This window comes from Electrona antarctica, assembly GCF_951216825.1.
Source record: "Electrona antarctica genome assembly, chromosome: 14".
Taxonomy (NCBI): Eukaryota; Metazoa; Chordata; class Actinopteri; order Myctophiformes; family Myctophidae; genus Electrona; species Electrona antarctica.
Window position 1 is genome coordinate 4454668 of NC_136795.1, and position 18865 is coordinate 4473532.

The following is an 18865-nucleotide window of genomic DNA, read 5'->3' on the forward strand; positions in this document are numbered from 1 at the left end:
ACGAGCTTGTAGGTCTGCTATTTTTGCTGCTTGCAATTTTCAGACTGTAAGACATTACAGTACGTTGTTCAAGAACACTTTGTCACTAATGGTACCGTTGCTTCCTAGATCGTCACTGCTATGGCCATTGCTGGCACCCTGGACTTCAACCCCGAGACCGACTACCTGACGGCCGCCAATGGAGAGAAGTTCATGCTGGAGCCCCCCAGCGGTGACGAACTCCCCGCCAAGGACTTTGACCCCGGCCAGGACACCTACCAGTACCCACCGGCCGATGGCAGCTCTATCAAGGTGATTTCACTTCTTCAAAGGTGGAGGCTATGGAATAGTAACCTTTTTTTTTAGGGCAATTATCCAGAGCAACTTACTAGTGTGAAATCATAGTAAATGGCATTGGACCCTAGTCAACAAATGAAAGGGTGAATACTATAGTCACATGCTGTAAGTAGGGTGTAAAGAGGACGCTTTAGTGCAGCGGTGCCCAAAAGGTAGATCACGATCTACCAGTAGATCACAAAGGCTGTGCAGGTAGATCACATGACATGCCTCTAAAGAATATTGAATTTAAACATAAAAAAACATTTTTTTGGCATCTGCCACTTGAATTAAGTTGACTTGATTGATTGACTGACATAAAAAAGTGCCTGTCAGCTCAAACCCACAATGCAATACTTTGTTTTCAAGAGTGTTGTTGCGCACAAATGTCGGTAGATTACAAATGAAATACAAAAAAAAACCTCTACCTATTCCATTTCTCCCCTTTCCCATTCCAAGTGCATTTGTCTTAAATGTAATGCCAGCGCCGCGCTATTCCAAAGCCATTTTCAGCAATGGTGGTATTATAATGTTTTCAGTGAGTAGATCTTGTTGAGCTGGTCATTTTGAAAGTAGCTCTCATGTCAAAAAAGAGTTGGCACCCCTGCTGTAGTGCTTCAAAGGAACTAGGATGCCAGGTAAGCATCAAACCTAGCGTCTATAGTAACATGCTGTAAGTAGGGTGCAAAGAGGACGCTGTCGTGCTTCAAAGGAACTAGGATGCCAGGTAAGCATCAAACCTAGCGTCTATAGTAACATGCTGTAAGTAGGGTGCAAAGAGGACGCTGTAGTGCTTCAAAGGAACTAGGATGCCAGGTAAGCATCAAACCTAGCGTCTGTACTCTAAACAACACGCAAACTAACATTTGTGGTCGAGCAAAAACTAATCTAAATACCAAAACGTGAACAAGTATCCATTCTAGACCCAGTGCATAGTATAACTAGCACAAAAAAGCCACCATTAATAATGTATATCTATGGTATAATTAATATATGCATGATCTTAACCCATTTTCGGCGGGAACCCCTTTTGGTGTTAGCATTATGTTATGCTTTAGCTATTGAAAAATAGCAGATCTACAAGCGAGCTTGTAGATCTGCTATTTTTGAAAAATCAAACGACTGACATAGAAACATAGCTTTTTCAGAAAACTGTCAGGATGTAGACATTTTTAGAATCTGATCTCAGGTCAAAATGGGTTAAAATACTGTGTTTTTGCGGTCTGCTGTCTTTGAGAAGAAATCCTCCTTCCTGTGACTCACACAGGTATTTTTGTACCTGTGCACTGCTATTAACAATTATACAGTAATATTATTATTACTACCATGCCTTGTTCCATTAAGGACGCGTACCTAAAGTATATAAAAACCTAGATTATGTCGGTATAGGAGCAAAAGGTCCGTTTGTGAGAGCAGACGTGTCGTTTGGTTTGAGAGGGAGGAGGTCAAGTTTGAGATATCGTAGCTATTTATTGAGGCATCGACCTACGCGTTGCGGTCCACACGTCGTCTTCAGGGTATCAATTTGCACTTGAGTACTCCTATAGGCACCTCCCCGGCTTACACCACAAAGACATTAAAGGAGAATTCCATACTAAAAGGCTTTCTTACCTTTCTTTGTAGTTGTTACGTCCCCACCAAAGAGGTCCAGGTGTTATTTTGTGCAAAAGCTCCTTATTGGCTATTTCCCCTACCATAAGCCCTAAATGAATTGCATGGGAATTGAATGGGGCTATGGGGTATTGTGCTAATTCGCTTATTTCCAACGCTCAAAATTATTATTTTTTTGTATATATCCTCTCTTCATAATGTAAATAATATCCCAAGCGGCACACTTTACTACTTATTTCGATGGAAATAAGCGAATTAGCACAACACCCCATAGCCCCATTCAATTCCCATTCAATGCAATTCATTGAGGGCTTATGGTAGGGGAAATAACCAATAAGGAGTTTTTGCACAACAAAAACACCTGGACCTCTTTGGTGGGGACGTAACAACTACAAAGAAAAGGTAAGAAAGGTAAGAAAGCCTTCTAACATGGAATTCTCCTTTAATGACGGAAAGGATGTCAATGTTTTATCTACATTCATTGGCATCTTCCTCTCAAAATGCAGTTTGTGATGAACCTAGCCTCGCGTTGCGATACTAATATACGCTATGATAAACCTGCACGGTAAAAGCCTCCTAGTTCATTATTCAATTCTAAGTCTACAATTTGCTTGTTAAATGAACCCGTAAAGACTTTACCGTGTGAGAGGCACTTGAAGCCCTTTTATCTAATGAATTAATGTGTATTGTTGAACCTCTGAAAGGTGGATGTGAGCCCTTTTATCTAATGAATGAATGTGTATTGTTGAACCTCTGCAAGGTGGATGTGAGCCCTTTTATCTAATGAATGAATGTGTATTGTTGAACCTCTGCAAGGTGGATGTGAGCCCTTTTATCTAATGAATAAATGTGTATTGTTGAACCTCTGGAAGGTGGATGTGAACCCTTTTATCTAATGAATGAATGTGTATTGTTGAACCTCTGAAAGGTGGATGTGAGCCCTTTTATCTAATGAATGAATGTATTGTTGAACCTCTGAAAGGTCGATGTGAGCCCTTTTATCTAATGAATGAATGTATTGTTGAACCTCTGAAAGGTGGATGTGAGCCCTTTTATCTAATGAATGAATGTGTATTGTTCAACCTCTGACAGGTGGATGTGAGCCCTTTTATCTAATGAATGAATGTATTGTTGAACCTCTGACAGGTGGATGTGAGCCCTTTTATCTAATGAATGAATGTGTATTGTTGATCCTCTGACAGGTGGATGTGAGCCCTTTTATCTAATGAATGAATGTGTATTGTTGAACCTCTGAAAGGTGGATGTGAGCCCCACCAGCAACCGCCTGCAGCTGCTGGAGCCCTTCGACAGGTGGCACGGGAAGGACCTGGAGGAAATGAGGATCCTCATCAAGGTGAGGAAGACAAGTGCAAAGGATGGAGGGGGGGGGGGGGTGAGAGCAGAGGGACGGACGGTGCAAGCCACGGGATAGCTGGTAGGATCTAGCCTACTTTACAAATATACATTCAATACCCAATCACTATGTACATCCCAACGGCAAGGACAGACTGATGGCAAGTTTAGTGAAGTACGCCTGACCGTCCTTACGGTGCGTTCAGACTTAAATAGGTAGAGAGGCGGGATTACATGCATAAATCAATGCAAAGACGGCAGCCTGGTATCTTACTATCTTCGCCCCGGCTGGAAAAATCCAACTGAAGCCCGGAAATGTTTTTTTTGTCGTTTTGATTTTATTCATCCAACTGAACTGACTCAGCAACGGTGGAAAAAACAATATACAAATCCTTTGCCAAGACGGGTCCATTTGGTTACTCTCCCAATTACTGTATCTACAGCCAATCGGTGTGCGACGTGAGCAAAATTAAAATTTTCTTTTTTTTTTACCAACGCTGACCTGTGTTGGTAAAGTAAAGAGATTGAAGCACCTGGAAACAGATATACTGTATATCTTCAGGTTTGAATGCACCTTCACTGCGACTAAAAGCATCAACCTGTATGAATTAGCCCATTTAGGCCTAACCTCGAAATTTAAAAAAAATCTTCTAAATCCTCCAGTTTTCTGAAATAAATATTTTCACGATTTTTCAAAAATAGCAGACCTACAAGCTCGTAGCGCGCCACTCGGTGGCGCGCTATGAGCTTGTAGATCTGCTATTTTTCAATAGCTAAATTATAACATAATGTTTAAAACACCAAAAGGGGTTCCCGCCCAAAATGGGTTAGGCATCACTAAATATTTTGATGTGAAATGTTTTCACATAATTTACTCATCATGTTCCCGGTGTGTAAGGACTGTAACTCTTAATTTCAGTGAGAAATGAATGGTGTACTGAACCGCAGTACGTCTACGTAGGTGGTACGGGTACGATCTTTCCCCTCCTGGCTTTGCCCTGGGTTGGCCCCCTTAGAGTTATTATTTTTCTTGCCTCAAGTTCTGGGTGCCAAGTTCTGGGTGCCTGACGCAGTGCCCTGCCAGCCTCATCCTTCTCTCTCTGACTCTGTCTGGGACCCGTGGTAGGTCCCGGTCCCCATTATCATTATATTATAATATGTTTTCAAACGTTTTCCTCCTCCCACCTTCTTCACCTCTACATCATGGGTTCCCAAAGTGGGGTCCGGGGACCCCTAGGGGTACTTGAGGGGGTTCCAGGGGGTACCTAGCTCAATTAGAGATATAAGGAACCAAATGGACCCTTATGGGTCTGTAACTCAGAGAGTGTACAAATGGAACTTAAATTAACAGTGGTTTTACAATATAAATTGGGGTACCAGAGATAGAAATGCCATTAAATCGGGGGTCCGTAGTATAATGCGTGTGAAACTGGGGGTCCATGAAATTAATATGTTTTGGAATCACTGCTAGAGCCGTAAACTGGCATATGTTTTCAAATGGGGGGTCCGTGGCCTAATAAATGTTGATTTGGGGGTCCTTGACACGAAAGAGTTTGGAAACCACTGGACTACATCATCTCCTTCCACTCCTCTTCCTCTGCAGGTGAAAGGCAAGTGCACCACAGACCACATCAGCGCCGCCGGGCCCTGGCTGAAGTTCCGCGGCCACCTCGACAACATCTCCAACAACATGCTGATCGGCGCGGTCAACATCGAGAATGACGGCATCAACAAGATCAAGAACCAGCTGACTGCGGATTACGGAGGTGTGCCGGACGTGGCCCGTCACTACAAGGTGAGTCCCGCCAAGCACCTGAAACCGCACGGGTCCATTTGGTTCCATTTGTACACTCATCCAGGTGAAATTAACTCAAAGGATTTCATGATGTACTGACTGTTGTTATGACTGCGTACCTACTTAACATGATAAACTATATAATTGGGCTTAAATCTTGATATTTTTGGCATGTTATCTCTCTGCCACTTTACTTCCCCCACCAATACCTATATGATCTCATGTCATGGCGGGGGCGGTGGTGGATCAGGGGTAGAGTGGCTGGATGGTAACCGCAAGGTTGCCAGTTCGAACCCGGGCTCCCCCAAAGTTAGTGTCGAAGTGTCCTTGAGCAAGACACTGAACCCCTAATTGCTCCTGATGTGCTAGTTGGTGCCTTGCATGGTTTCCACCGCCATCTGTATATGAATGTGAGTGTGAATGGGTGAATGTAATGCACAATCTATGTAAAGCGGCGCTATATGAATGCACCATTTACCTTTTTATTTACCATTCATGGCCTCCTGCCCCCCAGGCCAACGGAGTGAACTGGGTGGTAGTTGGAGATGAGAACTATGGAGAGGGTTCCAGCAGAGAGCACGCTGCCCTGGAGCCCAGGCACCTGGGAGGACGCGCCATCATTGTCAAAAGCTTTGCCAGGATTCACGGTGGGTTGGTGGAGGATTTGAAACATGAACGCATCATCACGCACATAATTGTGTCTGGAGACATCCATCATGTTAATATTATCATGTGCAGTTCAGTTATCCTTATTGCCATATTGCTTTCTCATGATGCCTTCTCTTCAGAGAATACATAATTTCACTTTGAAAAGTCAAATGTATTAGTATTGCTAATGGAGCAATGACCACTATCATTGGCAGTGACAAATATCCCCAGTGTTAGCCTATTTTTCACACAGTGACAGAAGCATTGTCCTTGTTTAATGGGAAATGGAGAGGATTGCATATGGGCAAGAACCTTATCTTGACACTGTCTGAGAATGTCATAGGAAAGGTCAATCAAGGATATCTTCCCCACATACTGTGCATCTGTGAGTAGATGAGCATGGTACATTCCATTTAAACGTAGGAAATACATTTAAAGGTTTTCAGCCTGGGCTCAAGAAATAGATTTTAACCCATGTTTGCGGCCATGGATTTTATGAAGTTTTAATGGAGGCTGTTAAATCATTATGAGGCCTGTTGCACAAGAGAATGAGACGGGCCTGGAATAAATATCGTTCTCTCTCTCTCATGCACACATTCAGAATAGAATGTGTGCATTGTTCTCAATGACCTTGTGTTGCACGTAATTAGAGCCGTTATACTCGAGCAGAGAGCCCGTCTCTGTTTACAAAATGGGAGTTAAATATGACGCATGTCACCACCACCCTCCCTACCTGCTTCCTCCCCCCCCCCTCTATTCTACCATCACGTATGTCTTAGTTTCCACTTCCCCATCCGTTTACGTTCTTGTCTCTCTCCCACAGAGACCAACCTGAAGAAGCAGGGCATGTTGCCTCTGACCTTCACTGACCCCAGCGACTATGATAAGATCCGCCCTGACGACCACATCTCCATTACGGGACTCGTATCCTTTGCTCCCGGCAAGGTGAGCAGCCATTTAACACCACACACCTCTAATGGTTCTCTCAAAGGCCACGGCTCAACAAAGCACAACATGTGCCCAATGTAGCTTTCGCTAAAAGCTGTAACATGCTGTACCGCCTGTGTGATTCTCTGCCAAGTTTGCCTTTTGTACGTTATTTCCCTTGCCCAGCGGGCCAGGTGGGCATAACTCACATTATGCCTTTTGAAGAAAAGGGAAGGAATCTGGAATAAATTCCCCACAAATCATCTCTGTGTCTCACTTTCTTCCTTTTAGCCCCTGGCGGGAGTGCTCAAACACAGCGACGGCAGCCAGGAGTCCATCGTTCTAAACCACACCTTCAACGAGGGACAGATCGAATGGTTCCAAGCTGGCTCCGCCCTCAACAGGATGAAGGAGCTCCAGTGATTGGATGAGAGCGGAGAGGCGGTGGCCTGAAGGGGCGGGCCTTTAAAGGCGGCGGCGGCGATGTCCCAGAACATTATGCGCCTGGAGAGGCTAAAGGGGAGGGGCTTCACAGGGAGGAAGAGATGATAGGGATTGGTAGATGGTTGATAGATTTCCTAATGTCTGTGTACGAGACAAGCACCACAATCAAAAGATGACACACACACAATGTCGCTGTACAAATGAGAAGCGCACACGTACAGTCGTACACACACAGATTAATGTGAAAGCGACACCGGTTGGCAACCAAAGTTATACCAACGTGCTACACCCAAACACCCAAACACGCACACATCCACATCACTGGCATCGTTTTTGTCTGCACTCACACTGTCGCTGTTCTAGACTAGCATTGGTAATGTTGGCAGCAACCATTGGTTTGGTTCTAATTGTTGTATGATTCTGTTCACTCCTACCTCGTGCTTGCGCACGCACGCACGCTTAAACTAGCTCACACTCCATCCTTCCATGTGTTTCTGTCCATGCGTGTCTCTGACATTTTAATTCATTCCATCCAAAACGATTCAATACGTTTAATTATATGTTGATTGTACAATTCCATTATCACTGGACGTGTCCATAGTTCAACCAAGGTGTATATAACGTCATGTAGGTTTTCTGTGGTTTTCTGTACAACCTAATGGTAAAGAGTCCTAATGGCCTGTATATTGGCTATCCACTGACCATGTAGTGGATTTTTAGTGTAGGTCCTGACTGGATTTTGGTAGCTGTTATTCACAACAAGCAAGTAAGTCTCCACACTGTCACTGAATGAGTACCGTAATTAGAGTGGGATATCTTGTCTGTGCGAGTGTGTAAGAGATACAAGACTACCTGAATTAATTTAATGTGTTGTGGTTTCAATAGTCCCATTACTGTTTCTAGACTAACCCTTCACGGCTTCCAGCATGGGAAAAAAAATGTTATTTGGATACTGCCATAATATTATCAGTGAAACCATTGGCCTCCATGGCCATTATATTAATGTACTACAACACCTCTGCATCGGAGGTGTTGTGAGTGTATTACCGTATGTCTCTAAAAGAATGCTTTTTGCATTAGAGTGTGGAATTGAATCGGCAGTTTTGCTCCAGTTTGTGGTTCCCGTCACTCTGAAGCACTTCAGCCAACACTCCAATGTTAGTATGCTCCATTTCCTGCGGCTCTTCCCATGGTCTTTCTTTCTCTCTCTCTCTGCTGTTGCATGACTCTGTGCGTACTGTAGGACTGTTGAACCAGAATACAACCTGCTGCTGTGTTTGTGTTGGTCTAGTGGCCATATTGTCTCTTCCATCTGTGTTTTGTACCCCGTCCATTCATTGACGCCGATGCATGTCCATGTCCACATGTCCCCATCCGCCTGTTGTCCTGTGCTTGTCCTTTCTCGCTTTTGGCTGTCACCAGTCATTAGACGTATTCACTCCAGTCCTGACCCTGTAATAGGGGATTGTGTTTTGTGTCACTATAGTTGTTAACTTGTTAATGGGAGATATGGAGGAATGTTTGTGCTTGACTTGAAATGAATGTGTGTTTGTCAGCTTAGGGTTTGGTCTCTCATCAGTAGCCTCGGGAGAGACCCTATTGTCTTCTTACAAAAACTTAACGCACAATTAAGTGTTCAGACACCTGTACACTAGGCACTGTGTAATATTATTAGGAAAGTAGTTGTATGTGTGCTTTTTCCATTATGCTGTATTGTTTCGACCATTTATTTATCTCCAGATTTAATATTATTCCTGTGTATTATAGTCCCCCTTCTGCTGTCCCTACAGTTGGTCAATCACGTGTCTTCTCTGATACGTGTGATGACAATCAAGTCTGTTTGTTTGTATGGATGCCCGGCCAAGCCGGAGGCACCGCAGAGGATTCCAGATTCAAAGCCCTAGTCTCCATGGTGGTGGGCAGGAACTTTGCTCCTGCGGTACCGTCCGTGAGAGCCTTGCTTTCTTTATCCTTTTGTGTGTGTGTGTGTATATATATACCACTCCAATCGTTGTGTGTGATATTGTGGCTGAGATGAGATATTGACAATACATTCGGTACAAAGGCAAATATAAAGATGAACTCTCATTCGGTGTTGATGTTGGCCTACAGTCTTGCGACGGTATGATATAAGATGCCACTTAAATTATGTTTTCTAATGTTTCCATTTGCACTTGTGGCTGGTCGGCGCTACTGTAACCAAGTGATTTTTGTTTTTAGTAGTGTGGTCTGACCACTAGTCTGTCCACTGGACCACTGGTCTGTCCACTGGACCACTGATAACCACATGTAGGAATGTCTGCATACAGTGACGTAGACTCCGTGGGGGTGGCGGGGCTCGAGCCCCCATGATGAATTAGACCTGAATATGTACAGTATATTCGCCTAGTCGGTTCGTCCCGTTTGTACCGCGCCAGGTCGCGCCGCGCCCGTTCGCGCAATTCTCGTCTTTGCATTGACTTTGTATGTAATCGCGCAGCTCTAACCATCCAAGCTTAGCGGGGGGAGGAGGGGCGCCCCCATGATGATTATAAAAACATTTCGTCTCTGTCTGCATATCTGTTCTCCATTAACTGCTGCAGAATTCTTTTGAATGACAAATCCCAGAATATATATATATATTAATCACAGATTGTGGACCTGTGTGTACAGTAAATAGTGCAATATACAGTATATATATATAGCTTAACTTTGTATAGGGGTGTGTACATACTAAAGACAATAATATATAATATATAAGAGCGAGAGATGTGCTGTATGCTGCCTGTCTAAACGCAGAGCCTTTCACTCTGTTTCACCCGTTTGTGTAAAATACTGTGATCTAGATTTCAATCTTAACCAAATGGTTTTGTGGCAAATGACCTGTCACTCTTCCTTCCCGCCGCTTTATTTGTGTTGACGTGAACTGTGGGTTAAAGGACCACTTCACCACTTTTCAACCTATCTTCATATAATAGGTCCTCACTAATAATCATGATAAAATGGCACGATTTTTTTCTACTCAGTCTGTGTCTCATAGGAGGGCTGTGGGCAGTTTAGAAACCGTCGCATTGCAACTTTTCAGGACTAGAAAGCCTGCAGTTTCTATTAGCTTGTATTCCCCATCGATGATGTCACTGGAAGACGGTTTCTGAACTGCCCACAGCTCTCCTATGAGACACAGAGTAGAAAACAATTGTGCCATTTCATGATTATTAGTGAGATGGGTTGAAAAGTGGTGAAGTGGTCCTTTAAGAGTGAACAGTGACGTGAGTTCTGGAATTCTGAACACTGTTGTACTGAATGACAAAGTGTCTCTTGGTATGTTGCTGCATGACTGACATTGTGAACGATGTCTGGATATTTTGATAAAGGAAGCGGAGTGTTATTTTTTGTATAAAAGGTTGATAACATGAGTTTTTTTTATTATTATTTTATGATTATGTTCACAAAGTGGTTTCAGATGTGATTCTAAAAAGTAGTGGTCCCAGTTAAAATAATGTACACCAGTTTATTGCAGTAATCGCCACAGATGCCTCAATGAAATTGGTCACGACACACAATCTTCTGGCCCCAAAACGTGTGATGATGTTACAAATGAATTGTTTTCCACTAGTTTTTTTTTGGATTTGTTTACGAATTGCTACAATAATATGACATTTCAGAATTCACTCATGAACTAACTGGGTATTGTCAACACATAGCCTAATTCACTGCAATGCTGTGAATTATTTATTCTCCTATTGGCTAATTTACAGTAATACATCATCTTTGTCTCTACAGTACATTCATAACAGGCACTTGTGAAGCAGTTTGCTGATGTACCGGTACAAATAATACTTTGCTGTTCACTGGTTCAAGTCTGAGTTTCTGCTGAGTCAAAAAGTTGCTAATGCATTAACGTTGTCCCACAGCATGCCCTGTGTGTGTTGTTTTTGTACTCTGGTGTGTGTGTGTGCTTCATTTGGACAGGATTTCTTCTTGGATGTACTTTTAACTGTTGAAGATATTATGTCTGTCAAGATTCTTTTTTTTCACGCATCTATGGCAAATAAATGAGAAATGTAATTAGTTGAGTCAATCAGCTCAGCTGTTTGTAGTAGCTTATTAAACAGTAACTGCACTATAAATTCACTGATCTTATTTTAAATTTTGATTTTGTAAATGTAGATGATTTGAAAGCTTGAAGGTTTATAACCCGTTACCTGCAACCTAAAAGAAACGAGAGATCTCATAGCCTAAACATATTTCCAATAAAAAAAATGATACTAGTAATAAAGAATAAAGCTACATTTCTGAAGTGGATTGTTTTGTTGAGCCATTTCCTATATGTGTTTGAATAGAGGTAGACAAAAATTGATACAGTACACAGACACACACGTAGAAGTACAATTCTTGAATATTTTAGTAGATGGTTGATGTGTGTGTACAGACTGTAATGGTTTGTGATACTGCCATGAATGTAGTGTAAAAAGTCAGATGCAATCCTCATGCCAGCCAGAGAGAGGCAGTATTGCGCTACATGGCAGATGGCATGCCGTACGCGAATGACGCGAATATGCCGTACGTGGTGAAAACATCCTGCCGAAAATAGCTGCATGTTGGGTTTGTTGATTCTTGCAGTTGCAACTTTCTAAGACTGACATTATCTTAAGTGTCCAGAAACGTGTTAATGGTATTTGTGATTTCTAAGACAATGTCTTGAAGACAAAAAAGGAACAACTGAAACCAAACGTAACCACACAGACAGAGACAGACCCAGGTAAGCAAAGTGTGGACAGAGTATAGTCTGAGAGCTGAACCATGCAGCTGAGCTGTGTACCACTACCTTCCAATGAATGTAGTGAAATTAGCCTAAGAGTTAGACTCTCATAGATGTATTTATCGATTCTGACATCACTCTGACGTCAGATTCTGACATCACTCTGTCAGAATCGATAAATACATCTACGACTACGAGAGTCCAATGTTGAACTAGGGAGGCTGATGATCAATCATGCAATGTACTTATAAGTTATAACAAATGAACGCATGTTAAACAGTTACACGCATATCTTCCGTGCTATTTCCCCACACAGACAGACAGCTGAGCCAACCTCAACCATGTTCGTGGTAGTAGAAATGGTTGACACGGTCAGGATTCCCCCGTGGAATTTCCAACGACAACTCAACGATGCAATAGCTGAAGAGCTTAACAAGAAATTGGCGAACAAGGTGTGTGTCAGTGTGTGTGTGTGTGTGTGTATCAGCGTGTGTGCGCGCGCCATCATGTGGTGCAGTGGTGGCACATACACTAGTACATAATATGCTTTGTCCAAAACTCTTATCAGGAGGATTCAAATAAAATAAAAATAGCCTAGGTACGTTCGACTCTGTAGTATAATGAATCGTTAGGGCATTCCTTTTTACGACACAAAGTTAAAATATGTTTTATATTATTCTTTATCCCCAAAGGTGGTCTACAAAGTTGGTCTCTGTATCTGCTTATATGACATCACCAAACTGGAGGACTCCTATATTTTCCCAGGCGATGGGGCATCTCACACTAAAGGTAAGGAGGACAGTGGACTGGATAGTGGTGTTTCTCGGTATACCTTTTTTGCAGTTAATATTGTGGTATAAGTGCTATTTTAGAAGAATAAATTAAATACGATGAATTGTATTTTGTCTAGGCTTAGGGCCCATTCATACTCCTATTTTAGAGCCGAATAAAAGTCGGTTCGGCTCTGTAGAGCCTACAATGTGATGTCATTTGAGGTTCGGGGGGGGGGCGGGTACCGTCCTAAAGTCGGCTCTTCGGTGCTACTGAAAATTTCTGACGAGCCGAAATCATTTCGGCACTACAGCGCCGAAACAGCGGTAAAATAGGAGTATGAATCGGCCCTTATTTTCCCACATAGTTTTTTTTCCCCATTTCCTACAACTTGGGTTGTAGTATTACTGGGTCATTTCATTTGATTGGATGTGGCCTTTCTTTCTGTCAGTTCATTTCAGGTATGTTGTATTTCACCCTTTCCTTGACGAGATCCTGGTTGGAAAGATCAAGTATTGCAGTCAGGAGGGCGTTCACGGTAAGTGGCATCCTTGGCTGCAAGCGGGTTCTGGTTTGGGACAACGATGCATTTGGTCATAGCTCCCGCTTTCAACCGCTAATGCCCACAAATAGCTGATCTACAAGATCACAATGTGAACACCAGCGGGAAAGTGTTTTCCTCACAGATAGACCTGCATTGTCTATTAGGCTCTCAGTCTACAGGTCTTGCATAAAGTTTGCTTTTATGTTGTGTGTCCTTGATATCTATTCATAGCCAGGGTTAACTACAATACCATTTGAGCAAATCAATTAACCCATTTTGGACTGAGGTCGTTTAAAAAAAAGTCTTCTAAATCCTAACATTTTTGAGAAAAACCCATGTTTCTATGTCAGTGGTGCTCAACCTTTTTCATGTCAAGGACCCCCAGAATTATCTCTATTGGGCCACGGACACCCATCTCAAAATATGTAGTTCCAGGGACCCCCCCAGAAGCTGAAATATATATATTCAAAGATTTGCACCACATTTTCACGACTTTTAAAAAATAGCAGACCTACAAGCTCGTAGCGTGCCACTCGGTGGCGCGCTATGAGCTTGTAGATCTGCTATTTTTCAATAGCTAAAGCATAACATAATGCTTGAAACACCAAAAGGGGTTCCCGCCCAAAATGTGTTAAGAGTGGAAAAACACATGGTTTGATCCAGAAATCCATCAGTCTAAATGAGGGTACGGCACTGTAAACATGACCTCTCTTTCCACCCTTCTGCTCCGTCATTTATAAAGCCATTCTTGGTAATCTCCCACGTTACATTGGTTCTAAATTTGAACTTGTCCAAAACTCTCTCAACCTCAGATCAAATGCTTGGTTACGCTATGTCGTGCCCCCAACTAAATCTGAGGCTGGAAAAAAAAGCATTGCTTATTTCGGACCCTGGTCTTGGAATGACCTACAGACCAGACTCAAACTGGCTGCTGTGATTCCCCTAGTGAGCTTTAAAAGGATTGCCATGGGCACACTTCCCATGCACTGCTCCTGCTTTGACGTATAGCAAATGTGCCTGCTTTTTAGTCTACTAAGCAATGCTTAGTTTTTATTTATTAGTCCTTATTGGTCGCGTTACTAAACGTTCCTGTTCTCCCTTTGAGCTTCTTAGTAGTGGGTACTGTATTTATGAGCATTGTATGTCTGTCCTGTTTTTTTGTTGTGTATTGTTTTGTTACTGGCAGAGCTGTGTCACTTATTTTGCCTCTTGTCTTGGCCAGTTCACACTTGTGGTTTTTACTGGTTAAATAAAGGTTAAATTAAGTGACGTAAAAGCCACTGGTCTAAAACACCGACTGCACTTAATGACCTTTCTATTTCACACTCACAGTGACCATGGGCTTCTTTGACGACATTCTCATCCCGCCGGAGGCACTCCAGCAGCCCGCCAAGTTGTATCCTGCCTGCTTCGTATTTGTCATAATATACAGTAAACGCATAATTATAAAAGGGGTACATTTTCAGTGTTGTACCTCACTTTGCAGTCAAATTGTATGCCAACTGACAAGTCAAGTGTTGGTACAATGTCACTTAAACACCAAGATGGCATTGAATGCAGTTTGTGCTTGATGTTTTACAAGACACATTTTCAAAAGCTACAGTAGTAGCTTGAAGTATCAATACTTCAAGTCATCAACCAACCAGTGAGCTGGATAGCTTTCCTTAAGCGTGACCCGCGTCAGTGACGAGACAGAGCTGGTGTGGCTGTGGGAGTATGAGACCGACGAGGGGGCTCATGACCTCTACATGGACCAAGGGGAGGAGATCCGCTTCCGGGTCACAGAGGAGATCTTCTTGGATACGTCTCCGACAGGCCCTGCTACCGCCAAGCCAGAGGCTCCAGCACAGCCGGGACAGTCCACCGCTCCTCCACCAGTGGAGGAGGAGCCCGTGCAGAAGAAAGAGGCGCCATACACTCTCCAAGTAAGAACAGTCTTAACGTTTTACCTGTTACTTACTGTGTATAGTTTATACTCGACATTATCACGTATTAAGACTTGGTTGACCAGTCCCTCAGGCTCTATACTAGTGACTTTTATGTTTTCGCTCTACACTAAATATCTTCGATGAAAATGGCTGATCTACAAGTTCACAAGTGTATAGATCTTCTATTTTCTGTGAAGGTTTTTCCACGGAATACAGATGCTGGGGTTTTTATTGATTGATTGAAAATTGTATTCACAGTTTAGTAAAATGGGTACAGTTAAAACGAAGGTACAAGGTCAATACAAAAACTGCTACGAGGATGAAACCAGAAAAGCACTAAGACTTGTTTACATCACGGTCCTCCGTTTTCAATTCATCAGAACATTTAAAGACGTACAAATATACACTTCGATGATAAAAAATAAATAAATACAAAATCATCATATATACAATTAAAGAAAGTAAAAAGGGAAACACGTGTACAGTATGGAGTTTAAGTGGTTAAACTAGTTAATTAATTAATCCTAAATAAACCCAAAATGGGGTGTAGTAATATAACAAAAGATAAACTGTAATTGATCCCTGGAGGGAGATTCTAATGTCATGGCATCAGGTTGAAACAAGAGGCCCAGATAAGAGTAAAAGTCACAAACAAACTAAACAAATAGTTGAGCGCTGGCAGTAAAATGTCTTTCCAGTGGGTCTCTGAATGAACGTGTACACTAGTAGTGTATCAGAAACATACATGTATAATATTATCAATAATTCATATATGTACGTAATGAGCAATCATCTGTCTCAGTCACACTTAGTGTTTGTTTTTCGTGGTGTTTTTTTAGGGCACCATCTGCGAGCCGGGTTTGGGGCTCCTATCATGGTGGAACAGCTAACGAAAGGACACAGACACACCATCACTGTAGTGGACATGATGTGGGATCCAGCATTGAGGACACAGACACACCATCACTGTAGTGGACATGATGTGGGATCCAGCATTGAGGACACAGACAGACCACCACTGTAGTGGACATGATGTGGGATCCAGCATTGAGGACACAGACAGACCATCACTGTAGTGGACATGATGTGGGATCCAGCATTGAGGACACAGACAGACCATCACTGTAGTGGACATGATGTGGGATCCAGCATTGAGGACACAGACACACCATCACTGTAGTGGACATGATGTGGGATCCAGCATTAAGGACACAGACAGACCATCACTGTAGTGGACATGATGTGGGATCCAGCATTAAGGACACAGACACACCACCACTGTAGTGGACATGTGGGATCCAGCATTAAGGACACAGACAGACCATCACTGTAGTGGACATGATGTGGGATCCAGCATTAAGGACACAGACAGACCATCACTGTAGTGGACATGATGTGGGATCCAGCATTGAGGACACAGACAGACCATCACTGTAGTGGACATGATGTGGGATCCAGCATTGAGGACACAGACAGACCATCACTGTAGTGGACATGATGTGGGATCCAGCATTGAGGACACAGACAGACCATCACTGTAGTGGACATGATGTGGGATCCAGCATTGAGGACACAGACAGACCATCACTGTAGTGGACATGATGTGGGATCCAGCATTGAGGACACAGACAGACCATCACTGTAGTGGACATGATGTGGGATCCAGCATTGAAGAACAGGTTAAGTGCATTGAGAGGAGAAAGAGGGAGTCGTGAACATGCTGATAAATGGTGGACGTTTCAAGAATCTCAGCTTGATGGACATGGATGGAACACCTCTTTTTGGAAGCGCTATTATTTTTTATTTTTGACAGAACAGTTTAAAGAGACTGGAAAGAAACCGAGCGTGGGGGGGTAGCAGGTTTCCAGACAGAATGGAACTAGAGATGATGTTATTCATTTCTCTACGTGGTCGACCTGCTACCATGTCAGCTCCCTTTTTGAAGCTCTTTTCATTCACTATCAGTGTTCTGAGGAACCTGGAGCTGCGTCACTGTTTAAAGAAGAGAGAGAGAGAGAAGCGTTGTGTCTTACTACCACTACACCTGCTGACATACCAGTATTTTGCTCGAGACAGATTCCTCGTTTCCAAACATGCCTCTGAGCTCACGTTGACATGTAAACGTTGCATGCATATTGTGAACAAGAAGTTAAGTTCACATCAGGCTACATGGCTGGATTTCAAATAAAAGTGTTCAGTAATGCCACACATGGATGAGACTCACTCCACTAAAATGTCTATTTTGTTGTACAATTAAAATTGTGACATTTTAGTCTAATAGAACCTTGTATATGACTGCATCTATTAAATGTAGTGTTAAAGTTTAGTGTGATGACTTGTACATTTAAATTATACAAATTCTGGTTGGGGTATCGGATTAGCCTGGCTAATAAGCCAGACTCAAATCACACTGTCGTGTGGTATTTGAGTCTGGAGATGCTGTGTATGGATCTTGTTTCCCGGGGGGCGGGTTCAAACATTTTCTCTTTGACGCAATTGGTCAGAGCTACTGTCAGTCAAAGGTCTCAAGCGTTGAACGTCACTGTACCAAAGCCCGCCCATATTGCATACCGTGTCCCGATTGGCCACACCAGTTCTCTGGTGTAGGAAATACAATATCTCAATTGAACCTCTCCAGACCGTAATCCGCCGGCTGATTCGGTCTGGATTATTAGCCAGGCTAGTATCGGATGCCATCCCTAGGTTGGTGACCAGAATGAGGAGGAGGTGCCAAGCTCTGTATGGATCTTCCACACGCTGGATGTGGAAAACTTAAATTTAGTAAGCAGTAAGCACCCATCATTTACACTTGGCTATGAGGTAGACTAGGAAAGCACATGGTGAAATTCGTGTAACAATTGTTTAACATTGCTGGTCAAAAGTACATTTTCTACAGGTATATTGACTTATGTCAAAGCAAATCCAGGTATCCAGGTCTACAAATATATATCATACGTGTTGGTGATTTCCTAATGTATAAAATGTGAATCTGACTATGGGGCATAGTGAATGAAATGGTGTTGGTTAAAACCCATTCTGGGCGGGAACCCCTTTTGGTGTTTTAAGCATTATGTTATACTTTAGCTATTGGAAAATAGCAGATCTACAAGCTCATAGCGCGCCACTGGCGCGCGCTACAAGCTTGTAGGTCTGCTATTTTTGAAAGATTGTGAAAATTCGGCACAAATCTTTGAATATATATTCTTTCAGAAGACTTTTTTTTTATTTCGTCGTCAGGCCTAAATGGGTTAAATTGAGCCAGTGGTTAACCGTGACTCAATATTATGTATTTAGTCATTTATTTTTTGATGCATGCTACTCAAACTAAGCGTATAACAGACATTTAGTTTTGGATAAGTACCTCATTTAAGAGAGCTTTTGGCAACTGCATCCCTCTGTAATGCATTATAATTTGCTAGTAATAACACTATAATTATAACTCATAAATACCCATAGTGCTCCGTATTAATCAATGAAAAGCATTTTATAATTACACAGTAAATTATTTTAATCATAATTATGGGACACTTGGAGACATTGCTCGTAGCTCGGCACTCGGTGCTGCGCTACGAGCTTGTATATCTGCTACCTTTGAAAAATCAAGGAAATGTGGCGCAAATCTTTGAATATATATTCTTTCAGAGCGAAGGTTTTTTCTTTTTTTTTCTTTTTTTTTTTGGCTTTCGCCTTTATTTTATATTTTTTAAAGAGGGACAGACAGTAGGCTGACAGGAAATGGGGAGAGAGATGGGGGAGTGACTGCAGTAAAGGCTGTTGGAATCGGGAGT

The 18865-nt window shown here is 42.5% G+C and overlaps 2 protein-coding genes across 3 annotated transcripts in view; both read left to right on the plus strand.

Moving 5' to 3' along the window:
• Positions 1 to 11364, plus strand: part of LOC306936001 (aconitate hydratase, mitochondrial-like) — a 35290-nt gene extending 23926 nt beyond the window's left edge. Inside the window, exons 13-18 of the mRNA XM_079519405.1 lie at positions 109 to 291; positions 3185 to 3280; positions 4883 to 5074; positions 5589 to 5721; positions 6546 to 6667; positions 6941 to 11364. Coding sequence (XP_079375531.1) covers positions 109 to 291; positions 3185 to 3280; positions 4883 to 5074; positions 5589 to 5721; positions 6546 to 6667; positions 6941 to 7072 — 858 coding nt within the window. The 3' untranslated portion in view covers positions 7073 to 11364. The remainder of the gene's footprint in view (positions 1 to 108; positions 292 to 3184; positions 3281 to 4882; positions 5075 to 5588; positions 5722 to 6545; positions 6668 to 6940) is intronic.
• A 246-nt stretch (positions 11365 to 11610) lies between these two features.
• On the plus strand, positions 11611 to 16714 carry polr3h (polymerase (RNA) III (DNA directed) polypeptide H). 2 transcript variants are annotated; one of them, XM_079521082.1, is made up of 7 exons: positions 11611 to 11843; positions 12155 to 12286; positions 12527 to 12623; positions 13057 to 13143; positions 14482 to 14545; positions 14834 to 15074; positions 15917 to 16714. In XM_079521082.1, exons 2-7 carry the CDS (start codon positions 12176 to 12178, stop codon positions 15965 to 15967), a joined length of 651 nt encoding a protein of 216 aa, XP_079377208.1. In that variant the 5' UTR covers positions 11611 to 11843; positions 12155 to 12175; the 3' UTR covers positions 15968 to 16714. The 2 variants fall into 2 exon arrangements, with proteins under 2 accessions (XP_079377208.1, XP_079377207.1); XM_079521081.1 differs by having other exon boundaries at positions 11611 to 11834; positions 12151 to 12286.
• The last annotated feature ends 2151 nt before the right edge of the window (positions 16715 to 18865 follow it).